Here is a 24,760-nt window from a genome sequence, read left to right on the forward strand (position 1 = left end):
TTAGTGTTGCAAAACGATGCGGTAAGCAAACATTTAAATAAATAAATTGCATACTTTTAAGCTAGTAGCTACTACTATTTTAGCTATGTTTTCCTTTCAAAAAATCCTAATTGAAAATTATGGCTATGAATGGGCAATGAAGTAGAGTCCGTAATTTTCAAACTTGCAACGGAAATCTTATGTGTACTCTGTTGTCGTTGCTCTGCGCATTCCTTCTCTCATTAGCTTTTTTTCTTCGGCGGCAACGGACGCTCCTTTTCTCTGTTGCCGCACATTCGTTCGCAGAAATCTACCGCACGCTTTTCTCGCTACTACCACAAACTTATATACATAACAGTTGAAACATACAATACCATATAAAAGAAATAAGAAAAGGAGAAGATAACTAAGCACATACATACCAATACATAATTCGCATAGAAATGGTAGTGAAAGTACTTTGATAGTGAAAAAGTATATTCTCAGTACACACCGCAGCAGCACAGGCAGACTACAGTAAAGGAATCTCGCAGTGGTTTTTTCTCTTTGGATGATATCTTGCTTTTTACATATAATTTGCCGAGAACGTTTACAAATAATTTGCATGAAATACACATATTGTCTCGACCATTGCCAATCAACAATAACAATACACATAAAGTGCCAAAATAACGTAAAGCATTTGAGTCTGCAGCAAGTGAAGAGGGGGGAAAATGGAGAGAAATAGCTTGACATAAAAATTCACAGTTACGTCGGATTTACAACCCGTCGTCAGCCGTGCAGAGTTGATTTCGGCGGGGGAGGTTTGCCAAAGCACACAGACAACGCATACAAGCACACGGACGCATACAGTTACTCCAGCGCACAGCACGAAACGAGGAGTGGAGTCGCAGTCCTTGAAGCATCGTTAGGCAATAGAGGAGGCCAGGAAGCATCTCGGCTTACAAACCACCCCCAATACCGTGGCCCAAACCGTTGGGTGCGTCGTTATTCGGCCTGAACGGCCTGCAAAAAAAAAGAACCGCCAACAAAAAAATAAACAAGCGAAGCTGTCTGTATGCACTCATGCGAGTGTGTGTGTGCCATCGTATAGATTTACCGTTCGTTGGTCTGCCTTTCATCTCGTGTATTCGTGTGTTTTTCTGTGCGCCGCAATAAAAAAAAGCACGTAAAAGGAAGGAAGAAAGAAGGATATTATGAGGCGGCAGACAAAGATAGTCGCATTTGCGAATAAGGTAATTTCGCATAAAATTCCAACACACCCACACACACATTATAGGAAGCATGGGAATTGCAAAAACTATTGAAAATGTGACCCTGCCCTGCCTGAAGTCCGGGTGGGCTTTTGTGCTGTCATAAATGGATTTTCTTATCAGTCCAAAGTGGTCCCAGGAGGCCGCTCGGCCTCTATTGTTGCAACTAAATTGCATTTGAAACAGAGAACACTCTAAACGCACTCTCTCTCCCGTTTCAGTTATATCAGCAGCAAACACAATCCGTCCAATTTCGTTAAGATTAGAAGCTAGCACTATGTTTGGATCCAAGCTGCGCTCCTGGATGGAGACGCACATCGTGCGTCCGCGGAAGAAGGGAAACAAGCACAAGCAGGCAGCCGCAGAGGCTTCGCACAGTAGCAGCACCACCACCACTGGGAATGGCAAGAAGGCGGTTACACTGCCTCCACAGGGTAGCAACCTCACCAGCCCCGTGCTGACAAGTAGCGGCAGCCACAGCATCGCCAGTCCAGTGCGGAGGCGTGAAGTATCGCCCATACAGTGCCACGTAAGTAACTTTGTGAGTGCATTTCTTGGAACGTTTCTGACCCGAAGCTCTTCCTCAATTGTGTAGCCTCCTAGTCGGCGGTATGGATGGCAGTCACCAGATGAAGATTCATACGTCATCACATCACCCAAATCGGACAATCTGCTGTATGCCCCACAATGCTACCAGCCACATCAGCAGCTGCAGCATCGGCAGCAACAGCACCAGGCCCATCACCTGAGCGTTCCCAACTGCAAAGACATCGCCTGTGCAGAGAAGTCACCCACCAAAGTGAACTGTTCCTCTTCGTCCATTTCGTCGCTCTCCTGGTCGACGGGCTCCAAGGAGCCCTCGTCGGGCAAGCAAACTACATTCAAGGATCAGCAGTCCAATGGGGAGTACCACATTCCACCCGAAGAGGAAGATGAGGTGGAGTACGAGGAGGTGGGCGCCCTGCTGTTGCGCCCCCAGGCTCCTATAAGGGACTATCAGCGTCCGCAATCGGAGAACTTGGCCGGCATGCGTCTGATCTACGAGGAGGAGACCAAACCAAACTCCAATCATGTCCGTTATGGCCGTCTGCTGCCCTCGAAGCTGGCTCCTGCTCAACTGGGAGATTCTGTGGACAGCCTGATCACTGCCCCACCCATTCCACCCGCTGCATCCAGTGCAGCCGCTGGCTCGAGGATTCGTACACCACGGGGAGTGCAGCGCACTAATTTCATGCCCGGACCGCGTCCCCATAGTCTCCCATCGCCGGAGAGCGCCTACTCCACGGGCTACTCCACCGACGGCACCTCGCCATGCGCCGCCAGCAACTACAATCCCCCCGAGTACTACATCAACATGCGCTCGGGCACCCACTACTTCCCCAAGAGCGTCAACTCGCTGGCCATCGAGGCGCAACGCTACAAGTTCGGCTTGAATCGCATCGAGGAGATGTCACCCATGGACCCGTTGCCCAAGAGCAACTTCGCGAATGCCATTCACGGCCTGGAGTCGTCGCCCAGTCCCCTCGCACTTCGGCAGCAGCCAAAGCTATTTGAATGTGAGTGCAAAATGTTACGTTTGGTCAGATCCGTTGTTGGAGAACTCGCCCTTCCTTTGAATCGCGCGACCCATCCAACAACAAACTGAGCAATTAACCCATTTAGAGTCTCGGCTCAACTCAAGTGACATCCCCCACTCACATGAGTCCCACCCTCATTCCACACCCATTGCAGCTCCCTCGCCGAGACAGCGCTGCCGCATAAGGACCAATCCCTGGTACAACACGGCCGAGCATTTGCCACCCTCCTCATCGGCGCCTACGCGTCTGGAGCTGGATGCCACCAGCACAACCTCCACCACATCGTCGGGCATTAAGTCGGGCAATGAGCTGGAAGTTCCGGCTGCCAAAACAACAGCAGCAACAGAAACAGTAAAGGGAACAGCATATGCAACCACCACCAGCTGCAGAGGCACTCCCAGAAAGTCAGCTAGAGTTGTTGTGGAGGGTGGCGTTGCACCTGGGGGAGCTGGGGGAGTTGCTTACGAGTCCTCGGAGGGCTCTTCGTCGTCGACTGAAGTGGAAAATCTGCATGCCCCACACACCATAAAGCGGCGCCACTTGGAGCACGTGGAGACGACAACAACTTCGGCCCTGGTGGCTGCTGGCGGTGGAGCTGGAGTAACCACCACCTCCTTCATGCTCAGCGATGATGAGGCCACACTCAACGAGATGATTGGCAAGTTTGACGAGAGTTACATCTACGAAAAGGAGACCGACATACTCAGGTGAGTCAGTCAGGCAGTCCTCCCTTTCGTGTGTTTCTCCATTAATTTGCTTACTTGCCCTTCGCCCCTGCAGCAGCGACTCTGATCCCACAGACGACTGTGCCTCGGAGCTGGACACCGGGCAGGATGCGGGCGATGAGTGTGATACGGATGAGCTGCTGGACATCGACTTTATTGATACCTCATCCATGCAGGAGGTGGTCCTTGACCGCCACGATCTGGCCCGCAATCTGGGAAGCTGCCAGTACTACTTCAATCAGCCGATCAGTCCCTTGATCAAGCGCAAGTCCTCGACCCGCTCCCGGCGGAAGAGCGGCCAGGAGACGGCCGATGGTTCGCAGCAGCGACGGCGGAAGCGTTTCCTCAAGACGCGCAAGAAGAGCTGCGAAAACCGCGAAAAGCTACCGACATCGCCTCTGCGTGAGCCCCGCGGCTCTCGTAGTGTGGGCGGAACGCCAGTTTGTTTGCGCCGCAAACTACTAGGCCCCAAGGAGAGGTAGGATGAGCGTGTGTTGCAGAAGGGCTTTTGTATTATTATTTAAAATATTCTTCTTTGGCTGCCAGGATCTACAAGACATCGCCGCTCTCGAATCGCTCCAATTCCCTAATCTTTGGCAGCATCAATGAGAAGACCTCGCTGACCATTGCCGAGAGCGAGAAGGCGCTGCTGAAGGCTGACTTGGAGGCGGACATCAAGTACAAGCAGCTCATCATGGAGGCCGAACAAATGCTGGAGTCTATGAGAAACAGCTTGCAGAGGTATGTAACACCTGCAGGATTCCAGAGGATTTAGATTCTACTAATCAGGCATTTTCAGCATACCGCGGGATACACCCGTCGCCAGTCCGAGGCGCGTGAATCCCTTGGCCAACAAGCGCGTGGAAATGCTCAAGCACGGCGAGGTGGACTCAAAGAAGCAGCCGGCGCCTCCGGCCACTCCTCCCTCGGAGCACGAGCTGGCCGCCGCCATCAACAAGCGCATCGAGATGCTGAAGTTTGCTGAGAATTCTGCGGCGTCGTCGCCACCCAATAGTCCCAAGCCCGGCCGCTGTAGTCCCCGGAAGACGCATCTCACCAACTTTATTAATCAGAATGCTCCGCCCGAGCTGCCGCCGCGCAAAATAAACGGCAACGCACCCACTGCTCCGCTCTCACCGCAGCTGCAGTTGAATGGGAGGCGACTCCAGGAGAGTCCCTTGGGCAAGCGACGCATGATGACGGTGACGTCGACGACTACGACCACAGTGTTCAGCTTCAATGACGATGACTCGGAGATGGAGTGCATTGCTGTGGAGGATGTGGGGAATAACAACGTGGAGGAGCCTCTGTCAGCACCGCAGAGCAATAACAACAATTTCTATTGTCCACACAGCGAGCCGCTCAAGCGAAAGGTGTACAAGGGCAGTTCCTCCTTTGAGCGCATCAAGAAGAACTTTGACTTGGAGCTCGGTGAGTGCTTTGCATATGTCCTGCCCTTCTACTCTGATTCCTCCTTTTACTGACCCAAACCACAGAAATAAGCGGACGCAGCAAGTCAAACGAACGTTCGCAATCCAAGTTGTCGACATCCGTCTCGGCCAAGAGCTCGATGCATGATGTGACCGGCAATGAGGCGAAGGCTCAGGCAATGGGCGGCGGAGATGGAGGCAGTAACCGAAAGCAGCAGCTAATACTGAGCACCATTGTGGATTTGAAGCGGAGTCTGGAGCATCAGAGCCATCAGCTGAGTGGCTTGAACGGTGACTAGACTGAGCGTGAACTGACTACAGAGGCTAAGATCATCATTATCATACGTAACCCATGCATAATCTAGATTCTAAACAGTATATAGCTTGCAAAGGCCTAAGCTAACAAGTCCAACCGAATCCCTCAGACTAGACACTGAAACTGAGCGCAATAACTTTCTAAATGATTAGCGAACCCGATTATTTACACGATATACTCAAGGGTCGAAATGGAAACTATGGACTGGTGCAGAAAGTTATCCCTAAAATAAGTGTAGAATGTAGTTTATTTTCAATGGAATTTTTATGTTTTAATCGTAGACATTTCCCAAGGGTTATGTTCTTTTGTATTTTGTTGATTTAACATTTGTTTTTCCCTGTTTGAACAGGGGTATATTTCAGCTGAGATCCATCTGAGATTTGATGTTTTAGTTTTTTGTTTGCTATTCGTAATTTTATATTCGTAATCAAGTATTATATCTGTAGATTTGCATTTATTTTATATTAATACTCAAATCGAATAGATTATTTCGTTGGGTTGCCAAGCTGCAAAGGTGTTCTAAACACCACATCCTTGGTGCAGCCGTTAGGTAACGCTATCTAACCCACTCATACCATACTATACCAAAAATCTTAGCTTGAATACGTTGACATTATATGGAACTACATGTGTCAATAACTGATATACTTATCCTTAGTTATACTTATCGAGCGTTTGTGTGCGAGTGTGGAGACTGAATCCCAAAACATATCCCACATGAACAGCGAGAATTATAGAACTCTGCTCATTACTAGAATGATTCACTTAACCAGCATTATCGAAGAGTATTCGGAACTAGATCTTTAAGTAAACCAAATTATTATCCATCCAAATGAAAATTGTTTGTTTTAGCCAAATTGTTTGTAGTTTAATCGAAAAAAAAAACTATTGTTCAACTGTTCTGTTTCCTTAGTTGCGTAGATGAACCGATATCGTATTCTATTATCTATGAATTTTAAATTTGTTGCAATTGGCAAAGCTTATGCTGATTTCCAATTCGGATAAATTGGTTGTACTTTGGATAAATCGATTGTGTACTAATAGTTCTGTTCGGAATTATGTATTATTGTGTTGTGTGCCCCCATTAATATGCATATAGACGCTATAGAACCCACACATAGCGTACATACATAATCTAAGTCAATAATGTAACGTGATAATAAACTTAATGAAAACCCCAAGACCCTCAATTAAAGCGGCAATCGTAGTAAGTATGTACATACATATGTATGTACCGTATATAGAATAGCTATAGCTAAACAGTTATAATTGTGATTTATGGTTTTACACCGTCGTTTTACACTAACTTTGTAGTTTTGTGTATCCCGTCTCGCCTTGTTTTTGGAATTGCAATTAGTTTTTATTTTCGCTTACGTACGAGCCTCAGTACACAGAGTGCTCACAGTCGACCATTGCTAGTCAAGGGCTGGGAAGTGGTGGGCTAGTAGTCTGGAATGCCGTGTTAAATTTACTTAATTAGCTTCACCCAAACGCGACACTTGAACATCGACCGCGGACAGGGGCACCGAGCGACGTACGAAGAAATTGTATCGAACTTTAATTTGGACACGACGCCGATGCGTAGTTCCAGTCCGGGACTTTGACGGAGCCGAAGCCGAGTGACGGCTTGAACCTTTGGCTCTCAGCTCTCATGTTAATTAATTTATGCGCCCTAAATTCAAAATATTCAATTGGATTTCCGATGTGAAGCGACCTTAAGACAATCCAACGAGCTTTCTGATAAGAAAATTTACAAAAATACACAATCTAGACAAAGACTGCAGCGTGGCTCACCTTTTAATGGGTGCAGGTAAATTCCCGTAACACGTGTGGTATGCGCTATGCCCTCGTTATGGATGTGTATCCAATATCCTATTACAGTCTACACTCGTATAATTATTGTACTTACTTATAATAAAGGACCAATTTTGTGACTCGCCTCCTATCTTAATTGGCGGCAGGGGCAGGGGCCCCATCGCCTTGAGTTTGAGTGCGGAATTTCCAGAGATGGCGACGCGACGTATTCGAGATTCCTCCGATCCCCGTTTCTTGTCATCTCGTTCATTATTATGCCTGGCTGTAAAAAGGTAAAAATAAACTCGACATGTTCTAAAAATCCCCAGAAAAGCATCGACAATGGAAAATTAGCAGACAGATCATGGACTCGTGTGGCTGTTGTGGCTGCTGCTGCTGCTTCTGCTTCTGATGCTAATTATGCAAATGGAGAGGCGGAGAGCGGGTGAGGAAGTGCCCAAGTGGAATACCAAGTGACCGGGCCACGCTTAAAACATCAATTCGACATCAACATCGGGCAAGCCAGAAAAAAAATCGTCTACAAAATGAGGCACTGGCTGGGCCAGTGGCCCACTGAAGGAGGCCCGACCTGCTGGGGCGGCAACGGAGATGCAACACAACATGGCCAAAACTGGTTCGACATCTCTTGTGTGTCGTATGCCCCTTGTGACCAGGAGGCTCAGTGCAATGGGATAGGTAGGGGCTGGTCCAAAAGCTTACACATTCCAACATTGCTTTGTTATACCCAAAGTAGAGAGAGGAGCAGAGCAATGGATTTGCTTTTGTATTGATTGTCGATGCTCGATGCACAGTTTTTGAAAGCTTTGAGCGGTTCGGACTTGTTGACTGTTGTTCTTATTGCTTTTGCTTCTCCCCTTCATGCTGTCTGCTGAGATTTTTGTTGCTTTTTAACGTCTTTCTCGATTATTGTTATTATTATTATTATTGTGGTTCTTGTTATTGGTATTTCCAACGTTAAGGCAGTGGCTTTTTTTTTTGCCGTAAAATGTTACTTTTGTGTTGACTCTGCTCGCCGGCGCTGTCGCAGTCGCTGCCAACGGAGCCGTCGCTGCTGTTTTTAGCCGTGAAGGTCATGCCCAGGTGTATGGCATTCAGATTCACCTGAGCTCCGGCCCGAGTCCGAGCCGAAGCGCTGCGGCACGGTACGGCGTGGCTGCGCTTGCGCTCCAACGCTAAACGGGTGACGGACAAAAGGGGGCAGTCGCTGTGGAGGGGCTTGGGAGGAGAACCAAGGGGGCAGGTTGTTGTTTTGGCAGTTATGAAACTAGTCCAATGACTCGCTCTGCATGTATTTGTGTGTGTGCGTGTGCGAGAGTGTCTATCCGTGTGTGTGTGTGCCAACTTTGAGTTTTTGCCTTTGCCTCGTCTTTTTGTAAGCTTGTAATTACAAAGATACTACTCGCAAATCTCTTTGTGGTTTGTCTGCATAGAAAATTCGTGAAATACGAATAAACTCTGAGCCAAATGCTTGTCAAACCATTGAGGCGTCCCCCAAAGCGCTCAACTCCACCGCCCTGCCTAGCTGTTGAATTGGCCAGTTCTCAATATTTCATCAGCTCACTTCAGCTGTCTTTTAAAAACGTGAGACAAAATGTGCGCAGTATCAAAAGCCCCTGGACGTAATGACACAGAGAGCAGGCGATAGAGAGGTGATCAGGAGAGCAGTAGAGTAGAGAGGCTGCGAGAGAGTGAGCTTTTGGGATGAGAACACACAAATTAGAGTTGACAAAGGAAAAAAGAGCAGTATCATGCTAAAGATTAGCGTTTTCTGCTGCGTAGCTGATTGTCCGGTTCTAATGGGTGGCTGGAACAATCGGTAGGAGGGAGAGCGGCAGAACCAGCTCGAATGGGAAGGCCCTTCTGCATTGATCATTCTTCCTCCTCCTCCCACTCTTATTGTTTTCTTTTTCCACTCTCTGTCCGTAAACAGGTCACACTGGGATGCTAATAATGATGATATACTCGTAAACGGTAGCTGCTGCCGCTATGGCAGCTTTTAGCATTAATTTTTCTGACAGATCATGCTGAGTAGAGCTTGCCTCCTTCCTCTTCTCCTCTTTCCTCTTTGACCCTGTTCACGTTCGGGTTCTTCGCATTAACATCAAGTGCCGCTGATTCAGATGCTGGTATTTTTTTTTACTATTTTGGCAAACCTTCCCTGACCTGGTCCCTGACGTCACAGCGACGCGTCGCTCTTTGAACTTGAGCCAAATTCCCCTCTGTTTGTGTGTGTGTGTGTTCCCTTTCGTTATTCGTGTGTGCTTTGAGTGTGTGTGCGTGGAGTGGGCCAAGCTAATTAATTTCGAGTATACTCAATTAGCGCTTGTGTACTTGTGTATTTCCCATTGACTCTGATCGGATATCGAGACGATCTTTGAGTACCTCGGTAAACTGTTTCATCCGCTGCCGCTCGCCTGTTTTGTGTGCATCCCGGAACCAGTTGGAGGCGTACCATTTTTTATATATTTTTTTTTAACAATATTCAGTTGTCGCAGAATGTTCGTGAATGAATCTTTGGCATGATTTAGCGCTTTGTAATATCTGTTTTATGTTTGTATGTACATAAATACATACGAGTATTCATGTTTCTGCGTGTCGTGTCTCTTACTCTACCTCAGACTCTATCTCTGTTCGTGTGTAAGTGTGGAATTTCGAGTTTTTGGACTTTGTACCAGTGGCTAGCCATGAACCGCTCCGCTCCGCTCTGCTCTGCTCAGCTCAAGCACTGGCCACCAACACACACGGGCAGCGTCCAAGTCCAAACCCCCTCCACTCCCTTGGTTAACGTGATCGTGATATATAGCAGAGAGTGGTTTGCCATCTATCCAAACAGCTCTCAGCTGGGATGGGTACCTTACCTGTACCTACATACATACATCGGAATGGGGCGTGGGGCTCTAATTATTCCGATAATGTGACGCACTCTAATGACAGCATAATGCGGAATTCTGTTCCCGATTTGGTTGCAGAACCCTAGCCGGACAGTCGGACAGTCAATAGGCAATGCATATGTATATTCCATAGCGAGATCAGCCGTGAGCTGATCGCTTTGGAAATGGCAAGCAGGAAGTCGGCAACGCTACGCTACTGACTGATGGGGAGGCAACTGTTAGTTAATAACCGTTCGATGTTCGATAATAGTTGGAGCCGAACAAAGATCTTTAGCGTTTCCGCCTTGAATGGGCGGGCTGGGGCTGGGGCTGAATCTGAGGCTGAATCTGAGGCTGGGGTCAAACGGAAGTGTTTGCTTGATGTACATATGCATGTATATTTTCGGACTCGAACTCTCATGCTAATCTAAAGCGGAGACTGAAGATGAAGTGCCGTTATTAATTAATTGCTCGTTTCGGTTTGCATGCGCAGTTATTTTCGGAGCTCGAGTTCGACACGTGATAAAATGTGATTCCGAGTTTTGGCCCCACTGTCGGCGTTGCTTCTGTGATTTATGTACATACAAATGTATTCATTACCCTCCCCCCTTCAGCCACTCTGCCGATGGTGCCACTGTTGCAGTTCAATGCTGCAGAACCGAAGAACGAACCAAGTAGCCTTGGGAGACGAGACTCACAGTGCCTGCCAACTGCCAACTGCCACTCTGTCTGCAGAGACCTTGGGGCATTTACGAAACCGCGTGAGAAGTTACAAGCGGCCCAAACTGCTGAATCACGTCGATTGCGACTTTCTTTTGTGGCAGAACAGGTCCAAATGCGATTGGTTATGCTAATTCTGGCTGGGATGCGAAAGGGAATGGAGATGTGGCATCGGTATGGGGGATCAGCGATCAAAGCTCGGCTTAGTTGGGGCTCAAGGTTCGCCTTTGGTCGGCGGCGGCGGGGTCAATAAACGGAAATGAAGCAAAATCAAAATCAAAATCACAATATATCGAATCTTCTGTCTTCGATTTGTTGGTAAATTATGATACTTCCGTCTGTCTCCGATTTTGTCGGGGGGGTTAAGGCGAACCGCCGGCAATAAGAGGCGGAAGCTGAAGCTCTGAGCCCCAGAGCCCAGAGCTAGAACCGTAAACAAGTTTTGCTCCACAGCCGCCGAAAATCCGAGACAATCGCCAAAACAAATATACATACATATGTATGTATGTATATAGTAGTAGTCGCACAAAATCAAGTGAGAAATACTAGCGTCTGCAGGCCGAAGCTGCAAGTACCCTCGTGGGCCTAATAACTATATGATTCGATCCTGATTAAACTTGAAAGGATTATAAAGACACAAATAATATATGAGAATAAGAAGGTTTTCTCATATAGCTGTTGAAGTAGCAAATGTTACAGCCACAGTTTGATATCTTTCGCACTGAAATTCCATGCTGAGAAACCAACTAATGGACTCCGGCGATCAGTGCGGGACACGAATATAATTTCATGTGCATATTTATAGTTTATAGTTATAGTGGGGGCTGGGAAACGATGTTGCAATCTTCCGGGTAAAACTCTAATACCTTCGGCAAGGGTATAGAAACGAAAACGAAACTGAAGCTGATTCGGGGACTGACGCAATTTGCAAATGGCTTGGAACTTTAGACATCCACGTGCCTCACCCCCATCCACTCGCGACCCGTCGATGCGGAAGCCTTAGCAAAGGCGTTAATTGATTGACCGGGACCACTAGAACGAACCCCCAAGAATCAGAATCAACGTCGTACTCTGCATTGCCTTTGCCTCTGACTCAACTGTGGCGGAGGAGGGAGGAGGGACGGACGGGACCCTGGAAACCGCTCAAGTGGAGTCTGCTGATAGAGGCGAAACAAGTTCATGGTTTCCATTAGATTTGTCGCAAATTCTCATCATCGATAAGGCCATGTCCACGAGCGAAACCAAAATAGAAACCGAAACAAACACAAACCAACAGCAGCAACAGCCACAGCGGCGGCATCGGCAGAGGACAGAGCCGAAAACAGAATTATCTTGGCCCAGATACATGCCAGAATGGCCCGACATTCTATTGGCCTCCAATCGCTGTTAATAAGCATAATCTCAAGTTGGGGACATGTGCCAAGGAAGTGCTTTCCATATAAGTACTTCACAGCCTGAAGAGACCCATTTGGAAATGTTTGTGTTGCTCTTTACTCGCGGTGCAAGTACCAAGATGTCGAGTGCTCATTTCCTTACCCTTCCGCTGCCCTGAACTTGAGCTGGTGGCTTACATTATAGGGTTTGGTCATGAGACAGCCCCATGATCGATTGTTTTTCATGGGCATTGCCTATGACGTGGCCTGGGGATTACCATCTACTTGTATGTGAAGCATTCTTCCATGTCTTGAGCCATGTGCTGTATGCCTTAGATAAGATCAATCGGTTCCGTTCAGTGACTATCGATGTGTGGAGGAAAGTTTGGGCGTCCATCCAAGAGAGGAATAAACCCAATGACTTTCCATCATTGACACGCGCCATCCGCAATCAGTTTAGCTAGAATCACAGATTAGATAGTCGAATTTCCGATTTCGGATGCACTGGAAAATTTATGGTTATGAAATGGGGGATCTTCAATTGGGACTTATAGGAAATTTCAGTCCATACTTGAATGTGTACAAAATAAAATGAAGATTTCCAACTTCAAATGTTATCTAGTTTCCGCTATATAGACACTAAAGGAATAACTCATTTGTTTTCTTTCAAAAATAGAGATAAAATTAAAAAAAAAATCGTTCGGGTTGTTGATATCCATACAAAAATAATTAATCTAAATTGAAGCTTTCTTTGCACCAAGATAAGATAGAAAAGCCATCGATATAAAGATATAAAGTTTATTTATATAGAATCCAGAAGGTACTACAAAGAACAGCAGCATACATAATTTAATTTGTTTGTTTCCGAAGAAAGCAAAACCTATAGCAAAATAATGAAAATTGGTGCAGACATCCGAGTACATTTAGCTGGGCTTCACTGTAATCTATATGGTGCATTTACGATGACCATTGCCACTTGTCCACCGTCCGATTCGACCCAATTGGCCTTTGTACCCATCGCACGAGCCACAACACGCTCCATTCAATTTCAGCTCCGTTGGCACTTTCTTTGCCGTTCCGATAAAAAGCCCGCACACACAAAAGCTACGAGTGTGAAGAGAAAATAAAGAAACAAAAAAAACGCCGAATGGTATATATGTATTTTCTAAGTAAATTTATTTATTATGTATAAATAATTCTCATTTAGCTCTCACAAGCGCTATTAACTTTAGTAATTTACAGTTTGTTCTGTGTGCTTCGATGGCCTGGCCAGCAACATGCAAATGGGTTTCTAGATGACTTTTCGGGGAGATTGTCCGATCGATAGGATCAGATATGACGATTCCACCCCTTTTGTTGAGCATAATCAATCGCTGGTCTGTTTGCGAAGTGAAAAATCAAACGAGACATAATAACGGCACAAAATAGTTGGCTTAAACAATTACAATAACAATTTTGGAATATTTAATCTTGCATACAGGCTAAGAGTGAAGTGAAGATCCTCCCCTTACCTCCCTCCCTCCCCTCATTCTTATTGTGATTGTGATCCCCTAACCCAAACCAATCCCCATACCCTTACCCATCCCCATCCCCATCCACACTTCACTCGTATTCGTAATTTAGTTAGAAATTAGATTTCTTGTACTTGTTGAACATTGTTTGCTTCAGTGGTTGTATCTTGCAGTTCCCTATAGCTTTAAATATATATGTATGTATCTCGAATAGCTAACACAGTACTTTATCAACCTTTGGGCCTGTGGCTACCACTATATTAAGATTTGACTTGAGTACAGTTGAGCCCACAGCTCGTAGCGTTGTAGTGCGGTGACGGGGGGAATGCTAAGAGTTCATTCGCTTTGCTTTCTGTGACTCGTTTCGATTCCCCTTGCACCCGATACAGATACGAATACGGATACATAGACAAATAGATAAAAACAAATTGGTTGCAATTTTAACAATAGAAAATGGGTTGATTTGTTGCTTTAGTTGCTTTAGTTGCTGCACTATCTATAATATTAGAGACTACCAACTGTTTTACATTTATACAATCTTCCTCTGGCACACATATACAATCCCCGTGTGTCGCACATAGCACCCCCTCGTGTTACATATACATAGTTTTAGGTATACGCATAGATATAGATATAGTTTTAGATACAGATAAAGATACTCGAACTCTGCGAGAGAAAGACCTCGCCCTTGCTTCGATCGATACTAATGAGAGTAAACAGACCCGCCCACTAAACAGACTATGGTATAAAGTATTAGCCCCGACCAGTTCGAAGGATTAGATATAGAAGGAGAAGAAGGAGAGGATGTTGAGTTGGACCTCCTAAACGGGCCCAATATCACTTTGGTATCTGGCGGTCAGATAGTTGGCCGCCTCTGTCATTTGTTCCAGGCACTGGTACAGACCGTTCAGGTGTCTCCGGCAGCGTTGCGCCAGCTCTGTGGCCTTGTCCCCGGAGGCCTGCTTCGACTTGTGGCAGGCGTCGTCCACAATGTCGCTGCCATCGCTGCTCTGGGCATGATCGCTCTTGTTGCCGTCCGACTCCAGGCCCGAGTCGTTCTCCTGCGAGATGTCCGAGTCCGAGTCGCTCATGTTGCTCACCGACGTGGTGGACATCATCGAGGCGGTGGAGGTGCGTCGCACATGGCCCTTGATGCTGCTCGATGTGGATGTTGCGGACTCAGTCTTGCTCTCGCTGGTATTGGAAACGGGACTGGCATTGCGCTGTTGCTGCTGGTGGGACTCGATCTCGACAGCTTCATCGTCCTCCTGATTGGCGGTCCAGAGCAGATCCTTTTTCAGAGCGTTCAGCATGCTGTAGAGATTGAAGAGCTCGGAGGCGCTGAGGAAGTCGTGCACGTTCTTCGAGTGGGCCGCTCCCCGCTTGCCCTGGGCACTGGAGCTCTGTGTCAGCTGGTTGGCGGTAGTGTCCTTGCCCGAGGCTGGTATAATGTCAGTGCTGTCACCGATCTGCGGAAGAGCAAACAAGCAAAGAAGGTGGCATACATCAGTTGGGGCTGTGATCATGTGGGGTAGGCGGAGCAAGAGTTTGGGGAGGTTGTATTAGGGTCACTGGACTGTACCTGTCGATCCATGAGCCTGCATGGCACCAATATGGTGTCGTCCATAATGCTGACAGTCTTCACGAACTTCTCCATCACATTGACGATGCTGTCTTTGGAGAACTGCTGCTCATCGTGGCGGGCGATGCGGCGCAGGCAGTTCCTGAAAAGAGCAGAGGATGAGAAAAACGATGATAAAGATGATCTTGAGTTGAGTCGGCAAACCAGTAAAGTAAAGTGGGGGGGGAAACCAGTTTGAGACAATAGATAGCATAATTGGGGACCCATGCCACATCAGACCAGACCCCAGCAGACCCCAGCAGACGCTGACCATTCTCAAGCGTCGTTAAGTCTGCGGCGTTTAGACTTCCGCCACTCGAAAGCCGAAATCTTCTTTCTTTCGGATGGGGGATGGGGCGGCTCTGGTATGGGTGCGGTGCGCCCAATCGCCTGGACAACGTGGCGCATGACATATATGAATTGGTTTCTATGCAAATTAGCGAATCGTTGTCGCAAATTGAATTTGTATAAAATAGAGAAACCTGTTGGCCGTCCACCGCCGCCCTGGCGGTGTTTTCTATTGTACCTGAAAGTGCTCGTGCGAGTCTAAAACAAAGACCAGACGGACGGACGGACCGACCGAAAGATTTCTATTTCTGGACGTAAAAGCCAATTTGACCCAGCCACGTGCTGGGCTGCGAGCGCGGGAAGAGAGTAAAATCCGCAGAGCTGAAACCGCAGCTTGGAGGAACCAACTAGAGTGCTGTGAACGGACAACTTATGCAAGCCTGGCCGGTCAGCGCTGGGTCTCTCATTAAGAGCTAATTTCACGTTTGGATCGCGTAACAGTCATTCCCCCCGTCAAGCTCCATTAAAAAGTACTCGCAACTCGCAGGCACTTGACAGCCATTAACCCCCCAGGGCGAGCGCTTAAACTAGTACGATCCAAAGTTCCGTCCTGAGCCGGCTTATCGCCGCCAGACAGCCCCCAGACGACGAAGCAGCTGGAGGAGCATGTAGCTGCGTATCTGTATCTGGCTCTTGTTTGGGTGAAGATTGGAACAGCGACAGCGACAACGACCCAGTCAGTGGGTAGCCGCGTGATCGCAACAATTGTAGTTGGGACAGCGTGAAAGGCGAGCAACTGATATAAATTTAGTTTTCAGTGACTGCGCCATTCAAAGAGCACCACCTCCACCCACCCCCAGAGTCTACCGCATAGGGAAAGCAAATATGTACATACATACATATGTACATATGTATGTAGAACGTATCTGTATATTGATGGTTCGTTCTGGTGTAGCAGAGAGTGAGGGATGGGGGCGGGCCACGCGACCACAGCGTGCTCCAAACGTCTGACCGACTATCGGTCCCAGTAGCAGAAGCAGAAACAGAACAAGTGGCAGACGGCAGACCAGTCCCGCTTGTGTCAAGGTTTGTCTGGCATTCCAGTTCCAGGGCCAGAACACTTGGTGTCTAGCGGGAGGAGGGTGGGAGAGTTTCCTACGAGTATTCACACAAATGACTAATTAACGTAATTGAGTAGAATTCCAATCACAGACAGGCAGACCAAAAGACGGAGGGGAGAGCGTAGGAATGCAAAAATAATTATCATCTTATCAACGATTTTCAGCCTCGGACACTTGGGAGGCACATACGAGTAATTTCGAATAGACAACCGCCCCAGAGGTGGCAAGGGGCGAGCATTAAATTTATTTGATTGTTGTTTAATCATCATCTCAATTTAGTTTCAATTATTTGCGAGGAATGCGAATGCACCTCTTTGTCACCCTTACCCCTGTGGGTTTATTTACTTATGTAGATGGTTGTAATCAGGCGACAATAGATTGTTGGCCACACGCCAGTCAGCGGGCGGGAGGGATGGGAGGGTTCACGCCATTGACCTTTTGTTATAAATACAACAATTGCTTGCAGGCAAGCTCTTCCCTATTGTCCCCTTTTGATATCCCATCCCCTCTTTCTTTCCATGTAAGAAGAAGAAATGCCGGCATGAAGAACACGCCACATTGAGCCAACCAATTGGAGAGCAGCATGAACAGAAATCTACTCGGCTCCATCTCCTCCGTCTCTGATATAACAACAAAGAGCAGTACTCTTTCTCTCTCTCTCTCAGGCCCCCCCTGGCAAACACCTGGCTGACTGTGAGAATTGGGCTAAGCTGAGGAGGAGGCGACGAGTCGAGACGTCACGCGACATGCGCAAAAAGAAGAGCCAGAGGCGGAGGGCAGAGAAATGGCATGTACCGCATACAACGCCGAAATCAGGCGATTATTTTCATTCAGTGGCGGCAGACAGTGGGTGGTGGTGGTGGTTGGATGGGCTGTTGGGTTGCAGCATTCATAAGCTGACTCTTGCCACAAAAGAGAGCGAGCGGCCGTTACGCTCAAACTATGGTGCTCTCTTTGCCTGAACAGCGGGTTTCTCTTTACTGGGATTCATGTGTGTGGCGTGATGTTTCCGAGCAAACTGTACGGGCGATTGTTAGAGTAAGAGACGCAGCTGCTGCTGCTCTCCACTGATGATATCTCCCTCCCTCCCCTCCCCACCCCTATCCTTCTTTCTACACAGCTGAGCGCGATGAATGAAATCGTTTTGCGATGCGATGCTCTTCTCTGTGATTGTTGTTGTTGTTGTTGCTGCTGCTGCTGCTAGTGGTATGTTTTTGTGGTATTTCTCGTATTTGCAATGTTGGGCAACGGTCATATACATACATATGTTTATACAATACACTCTTTTTTTTTTTTGAACCGAATTGACCAATATTTGGTTTTGTTTTGCCTTTGCTTGACTTCGATTTGGCCCCTCGCCTGACCTCCATCGCTGCAGCGGTGTTGGGGTTCGGGCCTACTAAACATAATCGATAATTGATATGGGCCCCCCCCGCACACTACAAATTTGATATTCTAGCTTCGATCGAGACTGGCCAACGGCCACACACACACACACACACAGGTGAGCATATATGTACATGGCAGAGGGCAGTAAGGGGGGGAACGGAGATGGGTTTCGCCGTAAGTTTCTGTTCAAGGCGACACTTGCCACAAAAGCGTCGTTAGTAATAGTAATACAATCGCGGTGACACACAAAACTATCCATACATACATATGTACATACATATATTTACATACGAACGTAAATATGTACATACACATGGATGTATGTAAGAGTATGAATCAGAGAACTTTTCTGTGATTTACCAAGGAGGAGGGCCGGACTGGGCCGGGCCTGAGGTGGTCTGCTCATGTGGCAAATATAGCCCTCGTATGTTTGTGGATGAGTAATAACTATTATCGGTAAATGGCAGGCGAGGTGGTGTCCGTTGATTAGAGCAGGCGGAGGAAGTGAGTGCCGCCGCAAAGATAAACGCTTATCGCTGATCTCCGCTTTGGCTCTGGTATTAGTTTAGTTGAAACGTTTAAACAAACAACACGCTCATATATGTATGTACATACGTAGCCACAGACAGACGCTCGCAAGCAGCGTTTACATATTTCAGAGAGCAGAGAGGTGTACGATATATAGATATAGCCGATTGTGTCATATTAGCAGCAGGCAACGGACAGCGGGCATCGCGGTGGCTTGGTTTTTTTCTTTCGTGTTTGAATTGCCTGTCCCTCCCGTCCGTCCGTCCGTCAGTGAGTCCAACAAAATCGTACGATAAATTTCTTGTATCTCGTTTTCGGTGCAAACGAAAGAGAAAACACACATGGAGGGGTGCGGTTGGTGCTGCTGAGAGACAGAGAGAGAGAGAAAGAGAGGAATTTATGGCTCTCTTTCCCGCTGCACTGTGCTCTCCACCAATTTAGCATCGTTTTGATTAAATTGAACTTAAGCACTTTAACTAGCGAACTGGATTCGATGCTTACCGACTAGTCTCCAGCTTAGTGAGGTCTGTGTATCCGCTCATTGTAAATCGCTGTTGCTTTTTTGTGCTGGGGGCTGGGGGTATAGTTGCTATTTTTTAGCTGCTTCTGATGCTTCTGCTGACAACGCAGGTTATAATTGTTATAGGAAATTTTCTGGTTGCCTCCGCTCTTCACAAATACACGCGCACTTTCACTTGGCCGTTGGCGTTGCCTTCAGCTGTTTCTCGGACCCGTATTCTTGCTTTGCTTTTGGTTTTGGATTACGAAATGCGCTGTCCAACTGCAGTTACAGGTAGTTCAGTTCAGTTCGATATGCAGCTCTTGTTTTAGTTAGTTTAGTTTGGTTTCGTTTAGTTAGTGGCTGGATAGATTGAAGTAGCTCTGGCCCCGGCGCGATTGCTATTGCTCGGATTTCAAGAAGTCGCGGCCGTTTTATGCCAAAAAATTTGCATGCACGCACGGTGTTTCGATTGGACAGGCGGACAGTACGGCCTATGGCTGATGATCTTGTCCGATTCAATTAATTTATATATCAGAATTCTAAACAGTTTGCACGCGCACGGCTGCTGAACTGCTGGACTGATGACGCTGACGATGATAATCACGGACGACGGACGACCACAACCGCAGCCAACGAGAGAGGAAAATTATTTAAATTTGAAACACACAATACATCTAGCGATGTCATGTCATGTCAAATATACTTCAATATATCGATATATATTATTTCTTGATAATATGTTTGGTAGGTAATTTTTGTTGTGCTGAATATGGATATATATAAATTTACAGCAAAGGAAAATGTTTTTGTTGTTGTTGTTTGACGTCGTTATATTATATCAGACATACCCGCGACTTTTGTTTCTAATTTCATCGATGCGATGGTAGTTTAAAAATAAGTTTCGATAGTTTTGTGCGATAAGCAGAACTTGAATTGACGTTATAACATTAGACTTTGCCAACTGACTAACAAACTGACTGCACGAACAGAGATAGGATATATTCTCCACAACGACAGAATCTCTGAATTCTCATATAAGACGTTTGCGTTCCTACATGAAGTAATCCTCACTAGACAACCCGAATACCTGTACAGAAAAATTAGATTTACTAATTCCATCAAAACGAACAATATTATCACCATACAACATAGAACACTAAATTCCGAGAGACATTTACTTGTGAATTTATTATTCGCAAAAACTATCGATGGATACCAACAGCTGTTCCCCTTTGAAATGAATTCTATTCTGCATGACTTGTCTCCAGCACTTCGTTATTTTGCTAACTAAAATGGGATGAGGAATCATCTGTGTTTTGTAAGTTTGGACGTTAACGTGCAATGGTTGATTGCAACATTAAGTGGCCCTAGCGACACCAAGCCGAAGCTTGTTTTCCTAGTTTTCCTTTTTGGGCTTTGGTCTCCTCGGGGTTATTGCCTAAACGACATAATCGGGCGAGATTTTGTCAGGCGCTTAACATACTTCCGTTTTGGATAAAACTTTCGAGGGAACGAACTTGCGTTAAAAATGGGTTCCTTTTTGTGACCTGTCGGAAATAAATTTAATAAGGGAACAAATCCGGCTTACTATTGTGGATTCACTTACTGAAAGCCTGCAGGACAATTAACAAACTGCGATGTGTGGGTTCTCTAGCCGCCCTTCTTAGCTTTTCCGACATTCCTTGAACACATCGAAACATTTCCCATACTTGATCCCTTGTATAGATATCGAGCATGTTTAGATTTGGATCCCAGAAGAATTTTAGTCTTCCGTGGCTTCCGTGGCTCAAGCAATCCGTCAACTCTTCGAACATCTATAATGGAAGTTTCGTGGATTAGCAAGTGGTGATCGGATGTGAGAATTCTGATTCATACATCGATCAATATGTCTGGGAGCGGCTTGAGCCAGTAAGCCTCCTGTTTGGACTTCAATTTCCAAAGAAAAAAAGTCTTAATAAAATAACTTTTCAAATTGTGTAAATTAGTTTTAACATCGCGAAATTGCTTAATGTATTTGATTGCATTCAGGCAATTTTCAGGTTTTCCCCTTAAAATAGCCTTCTCGGCCTCGTAGAAGGAAGATCGAAACGAAATACTTTCGGTTTTACGCGGGTTTTTTGTAGGTTTGGGTATTGCATCCCAGTAGGATATTTTCTCGAAATAAATCGGCTGTTCGGACCGAAACACGTTCTGCTCGGCATCCAGTCGGATGGCAGGAACAAAATCAACGGAATAATCCATTCCCCCGACCTCGATGGTGTGGGCCGGCCCACAGATTCGATAATTTAGTGTGTACGCCTGGCCATCCACGACGATTTGATCTCCGAGCTGGTTGAGAGCACGACGGAAGAGGCTTTGGAGCCAGTGCTGCATCTTGTCCACGACGAGGAAGTTCTGTGCGTTTACGAGTGATTTTAAAAGCCGGCGGATATTCTTTTGATCCACGCGGGGATCGTCTTCGAGTAGCTGCAGCACGCGCGTCATATCGAGCAAAACATTTCCCGGCATTTCCGAATCCCGCGTCACGATTATTTCCCGGTAGTGCGGAAATTCGAGTTTAAATACCAAATCGAATTCGTTGGGTTTCGCGATTTTTAACATATCTCCCGAGCTTCCTGAAAGAGTACAGCAGACACTATTCGAATTAAAAAACGCGCACGCGATTGATTCTATTACGGATACGAGACGACGGGACAAACGATCGGGCCCCCGGACGCGGAGGTAATTATTATTATAACACGACCCCCAACGGAGGGGGAATGGGACCGGACAATGTAAAATACTGCGATTCTGACTCGAACACACGAAAACGTATTGCATGAACGATTGATTCTATTACGGATACGAGACGACGGGACAAACGATCGGCACCGGGCCCCCGGACGAGGGGGTTCTGGTTTCACCGTATACCGAAAATAATTATTATTATAACACGACCCCCAACGGAGGGGGAATGGGATGCAATGCTCCGGACCGGATAATGCAAAAAAATTATGATTCTGACACGAGCACACGAAAACGGATTGCGTGATCAAGATTGGGTGGGGCTATCGGCCAGTTGGTAGCTTTTGATAAAGTGGGGGCACCTTAAACGATAAGAAACTATGTATATAGGTATTACCAAGGGCTAGAATACAGAATACAGAATCCAGGGGACATGAAAGGTGGGCAACAGATAGGGCACCTATGGGTAGATAAGAAAAGATTATTACTGTTTCAAACAACAGGTCTTACCTTCCAAATTATATTCCACAATAAGATACGCCAGCGTTGAGTTTTCTTTTAGTTTCCCAAATATTGTTTTGTGTAGGGTCTCGAAGTGCTTAAAAAATACTAACCATTCCGCCTTCTTAATGTATATAAACTTACTGCAATGCCCAAGGACAGAATTGAGAGATTTCATCTTAACGATGCAAAGATACAAAAAATACTAATATATTTCTGAACGATTCTACACTACGATTCTACAGAACGATTGAAATCGGACTAAATATAGAGAAACGCATCCGAGTTGCGATAGCCTATCGAAACACAAACCAGGTATTTTCGCGATAGCTATGTACATGTACAGTTGTGTCCAATGAAATAGTAGTGCCGCACCTCACTACTTTCAAAACTCTTTTTGAGATAGTTCTAGTCTTGCAAATTGAACAAGTGATACCTTTACGGAAAGCCTGGAATGTAAGCATTGGATCGAAGAAATCGAAGAAACCCCGTTACATTTGCATTCCATCTTATTGTTTTTCATGACTTTAGACAAGAGTTAGGCCAAAAACTTAAGGTAGGAGGTATAATGGGATTGAAAATTAAGTTGTATGCACTCTCAATATTGTATTTAACCCAATTAACTAAAAGAAGTAGACTGGAAATCGATTTTGTATGCGAAAAATTTATTTTTTAGAGGATGGTCGGCGATGGTCGAAGGCAAGACCAGGCCTTTAACATCCTCAAAAATGATGTGACAGTTCTTAGACGGTCTATTTTACATTATCTGAATGCAAGAAGTCCCAGAAAGCTCCGCGCTTGGATCTGAGATTCGTTGATTTTTTTAGATTTTTAATGCTAAAGTTGAAATTGTCTGACTTATTTCATTTTGCAAACAATTAGTTGACATACTGTACATATGTATCTATATGTTTAGAAAAACTATTAAATCACGTTAATTCCGTACCATGGGTATGGTATGCACAGTTGTTCCTTTGTGTAGTCAATGCAACCAGGTGAATGCCGCCGGACAGGCACTTGATCATGTACCGAGGAAGGCCCGCGCACTTTACGGAGTTCGAGAAACCTTATTTGCATTGGAAAACGTTCGCTGCAGTCGATCAAATGCATTTTCCCCCGATTGTTTTGGCTCCAAGGGGTAAACACCTTGATGGAGTAAAGTACTGCTAGCGTTTGGTTTTCTTTGTTTTATCCAATTTGAAATCAGAGACAAATGGGTTTTCGCGTTTGTACAAAATCATTTCGTCCAAACTAAAGTTTCTGTTTTATTCAGTTGATAAACAATTACTATCAATATTATGTGCCTCGACTAGCGAGGCGTGGACTCCTTAATGAGCAGCAGCGGCAGCCTTGGCAGCGATCTCGTCCTCCTTGGCGTGCAGGGCAACGAGCTCTGCCTTCTTGGTGGCAATGCGCTCCTCGCGGCGCTTGCGGGCCTCGCGCACCTTCTGTCGCCTGGCCTCGGCCTGGTCGGACAGCATCTTGCTGCGCTGCTTCTCGGCCTTCTTCTTGTGGATGTACTCCATCAGGACGCGCTTGTTCTTGAACACATTACCCTTGCACTTCATGTACAGATCGTGGTACAGGTGGCGATCAATCTTCTTGCTGTCGCGGTACTTCTTCAGCAGACGACGCAGCACTCGCTGACGCTGCATCCACACCAGCTTGGTGGGCATACGGGCGTTCGCCGTACCCTTGCGCTTACCAAAACCACAATGGCGACCCTTGCGACGGGCCTCGGTGTTCTTGCGCACACGGTAGCGGGAGTGGACCACGACGGGCTTCTTGATGATCAGACCATCCTTGATCAGTTTGCGTATGTTTTGACCTGCAAGACAAGAGGCGGACATTAGATGGGTTCAATGAGCTCATATCTATCTGGCGAGCAGAGCAGCACTTACGCGAGTTTGTGTTGGCAATCTCGTTGATTTCATTGGGGTCCAACCAAACTTTTTTCTTGCCGCAACGCAGTACAGAGGCTGCGAGCCTCTTCTGGAGCTTTAGAGAACTGCAAAATAATGGAGAGGCATTAGTTCATGAAAACAGCGTGCTCGGCTCGGCTCCTATGCGTTGTGTGTGTGTGTGTATGTGTGCGTACGACGTTCGTGTGCGGCACACGTTCAGGTTATTTCACAATTATTTGTCGAAAATTGAATTGCATCCATGTTGTGCGGCACGAACCGTGCTGCACCATCGACCCGCCACACTTTGCACAAATTTTGTCGTCACAAAAACGGATAATTCACGCATATTTACAAAACTCAAATGTACCTCATGCTGTCGACCCTTGCTCGTCGTGGCTGGGAAAGAAAGAAAAATTTGACAGACGGAAGTAGGGCTGCAAACCATCGTTGGACCTATCGATAGTATTCAATGGTTTTGGTTTTGTGCGATACATGGATATTTTTTTGCCATTGCAATTCGTGCCCGAGACGAAATGGATCGTAACATACAGATTCGCTCCAATACAGGAGCGCAGAAGCATTGAGTTTATGCACTTTTGTAGTTATTTAATTT

At 46.4% G+C, this 24,760-nt stretch overlaps 4 protein-coding genes across 4 annotated transcripts; 1 reads left to right on the forward strand and 3 right to left on the reverse strand.

The window, feature by feature from the left end:
- Nucleotides 1-226: 226 nt before the first annotated feature.
- Nucleotides 227-5,890, forward strand: LOC111075512. The gene is made up of 8 exons (XM_022368835.2): nt 227-1,214; nt 1,454-1,761; nt 1,828-2,788; nt 2,964-3,516; nt 3,590-4,012; nt 4,081-4,275; nt 4,334-4,965; nt 5,031-5,890. The coding sequence occupies exons 2-8, from the start codon at nt 1,510-1,512 to the stop codon at nt 5,261-5,263; spliced, it is 3,249 nt and encodes a 1,082-aa protein (XP_022224527.2). The 5' UTR covers nt 227-1,214; nt 1,454-1,509; the 3' UTR covers nt 5,264-5,890.
- A 7,327-nt stretch (nt 5,891-13,217) lies between these two features.
- On the reverse strand, nt 13,218-19,622 carry LOC111075552 (dentin sialophosphoprotein). Its single transcript, XM_022368898.2, has 3 exons — nt 19,018-19,622; nt 15,152-15,293; nt 13,218-15,038 (listed from the first exon to the last, which is right to left on the reverse strand). The coding sequence occupies exons 1-3, from the start codon at nt 19,056-19,058 to the stop codon at nt 14,391-14,393; spliced, it is 831 nt and encodes a 276-aa protein (XP_022224590.2). The 5' UTR covers nt 19,059-19,622; the 3' UTR covers nt 13,218-14,390.
- A 557-nt stretch (nt 19,623-20,179) lies between these two features.
- LOC111075551 lies at nt 20,180-22,486 on the reverse strand. Its single transcript, XM_022368897.2, has 3 exons — nt 20,894-22,486; nt 20,625-20,832; nt 20,180-20,565 (listed from the first exon to the last, which is right to left on the reverse strand). The coding sequence occupies exons 1-3, from the start codon at nt 21,836-21,838 to the stop codon at nt 20,450-20,452; spliced, it is 1,269 nt and encodes a 422-aa protein (XP_022224589.2). The 5' UTR covers nt 21,839-22,486; the 3' UTR covers nt 20,180-20,449.
- Nucleotides 22,487-23,488: 1,002 nt separating this feature from the next.
- Nucleotides 23,489-24,596, reverse strand: LOC111075554 (60S ribosomal protein L19). Its single transcript, XM_022368901.2, has 3 exons — nt 24,515-24,596; nt 24,145-24,251; nt 23,489-24,071 (listed from the first exon to the last, which is right to left on the reverse strand). The coding sequence occupies exons 1-3, from the start codon at nt 24,517-24,519 to the stop codon at nt 23,572-23,574; spliced, it is 612 nt and encodes a 203-aa protein (XP_022224593.1). The 5' UTR covers nt 24,520-24,596; the 3' UTR covers nt 23,489-23,571.
- Between the last annotated feature and the right edge of the window lie 164 nt (nt 24,597-24,760).

This window comes from Drosophila obscura, unplaced genomic scaffold (assembly GCF_018151105.1).
Source record: "Drosophila obscura isolate BZ-5 IFL unplaced genomic scaffold, ASM1815110v1 contig_17, whole genome shotgun sequence".
Lineage (NCBI taxonomy): Eukaryota > Metazoa > Arthropoda > Insecta > Diptera > Drosophilidae > Drosophila > Drosophila obscura.

What these genes read in the sequence shown, in the direction of transcription:
- LOC111075551 (XM_022368897.2), bottom strand. Translation starts at nt 21,838, where the DNA reads ATGCAATACGTTTTCGTGTGTTCGAGTCAGAATCGCAGTATTTTACAT. An exon ending in TCCCAGACATATTGATCGAT is followed by an intron (nt 20,833 to 20,893) that starts GTATGAATCAGA and finishes CTTCCATTATAG; the next exon opens with ATGTTCGAAGAGTTGACGGA. An exon ending in AATTGTCCTGCAGGCTTTCA is followed by an intron (nt 20,566 to 20,624) that starts GTAAGTGAATCC and finishes TATTTCCGACAG; the next exon opens with GTCACAAAAAGGAACCCATT.
- LOC111075554 (XM_022368901.2), bottom strand. An exon ending in GATTGCCAACACAAACTCGC is followed by an intron (nt 24,072 to 24,144) that starts GTAAGTGCTGCT and finishes CTTGTCTTGCAG; the next exon opens with GTCAAAACATACGCAAACTG.
- LOC111075512 (XM_022368835.2), top strand. Translation starts at nt 1,510, where the DNA reads ATGTTTGGATCCAAGCTGCGCTCCTGGATGGAGACGCACATCGTGCGT. An exon ending in GCAGCCAAAGCTATTTGAAT is followed by an intron (nt 2,789 to 2,963) that starts GTGAGTGCAAAA and finishes CACCCATTGCAG; the next exon opens with CTCCCTCGCCGAGACAGCGC. An exon ending in ATGAGAAACAGCTTGCAGAG is followed by an intron (nt 4,276 to 4,333) that starts GTATGTAACACC and finishes AGGCATTTTCAG; the next exon opens with CATACCGCGGGATACACCCG.
- LOC111075552 (XM_022368898.2), bottom strand. Translation starts at nt 19,058, where the DNA reads ATGAGCGGATACACAGACCTCACTAAGCTGGAGACTAGTCG. An exon ending in ACTAAGCTGGAGACTAGTCG is followed by an intron (nt 15,294 to 19,017) that starts GTAAGCATCGAA and finishes TGCTCTTTTCAG; the next exon opens with GAACTGCCTGCGCCGCATCG. An exon ending in GCAGGCTCATGGATCGACAG is followed by an intron (nt 15,039 to 15,151) that starts GTACAGTCCAGT and finishes GCTCTTCCGCAG; the next exon opens with ATCGGTGACAGCACTGACAT.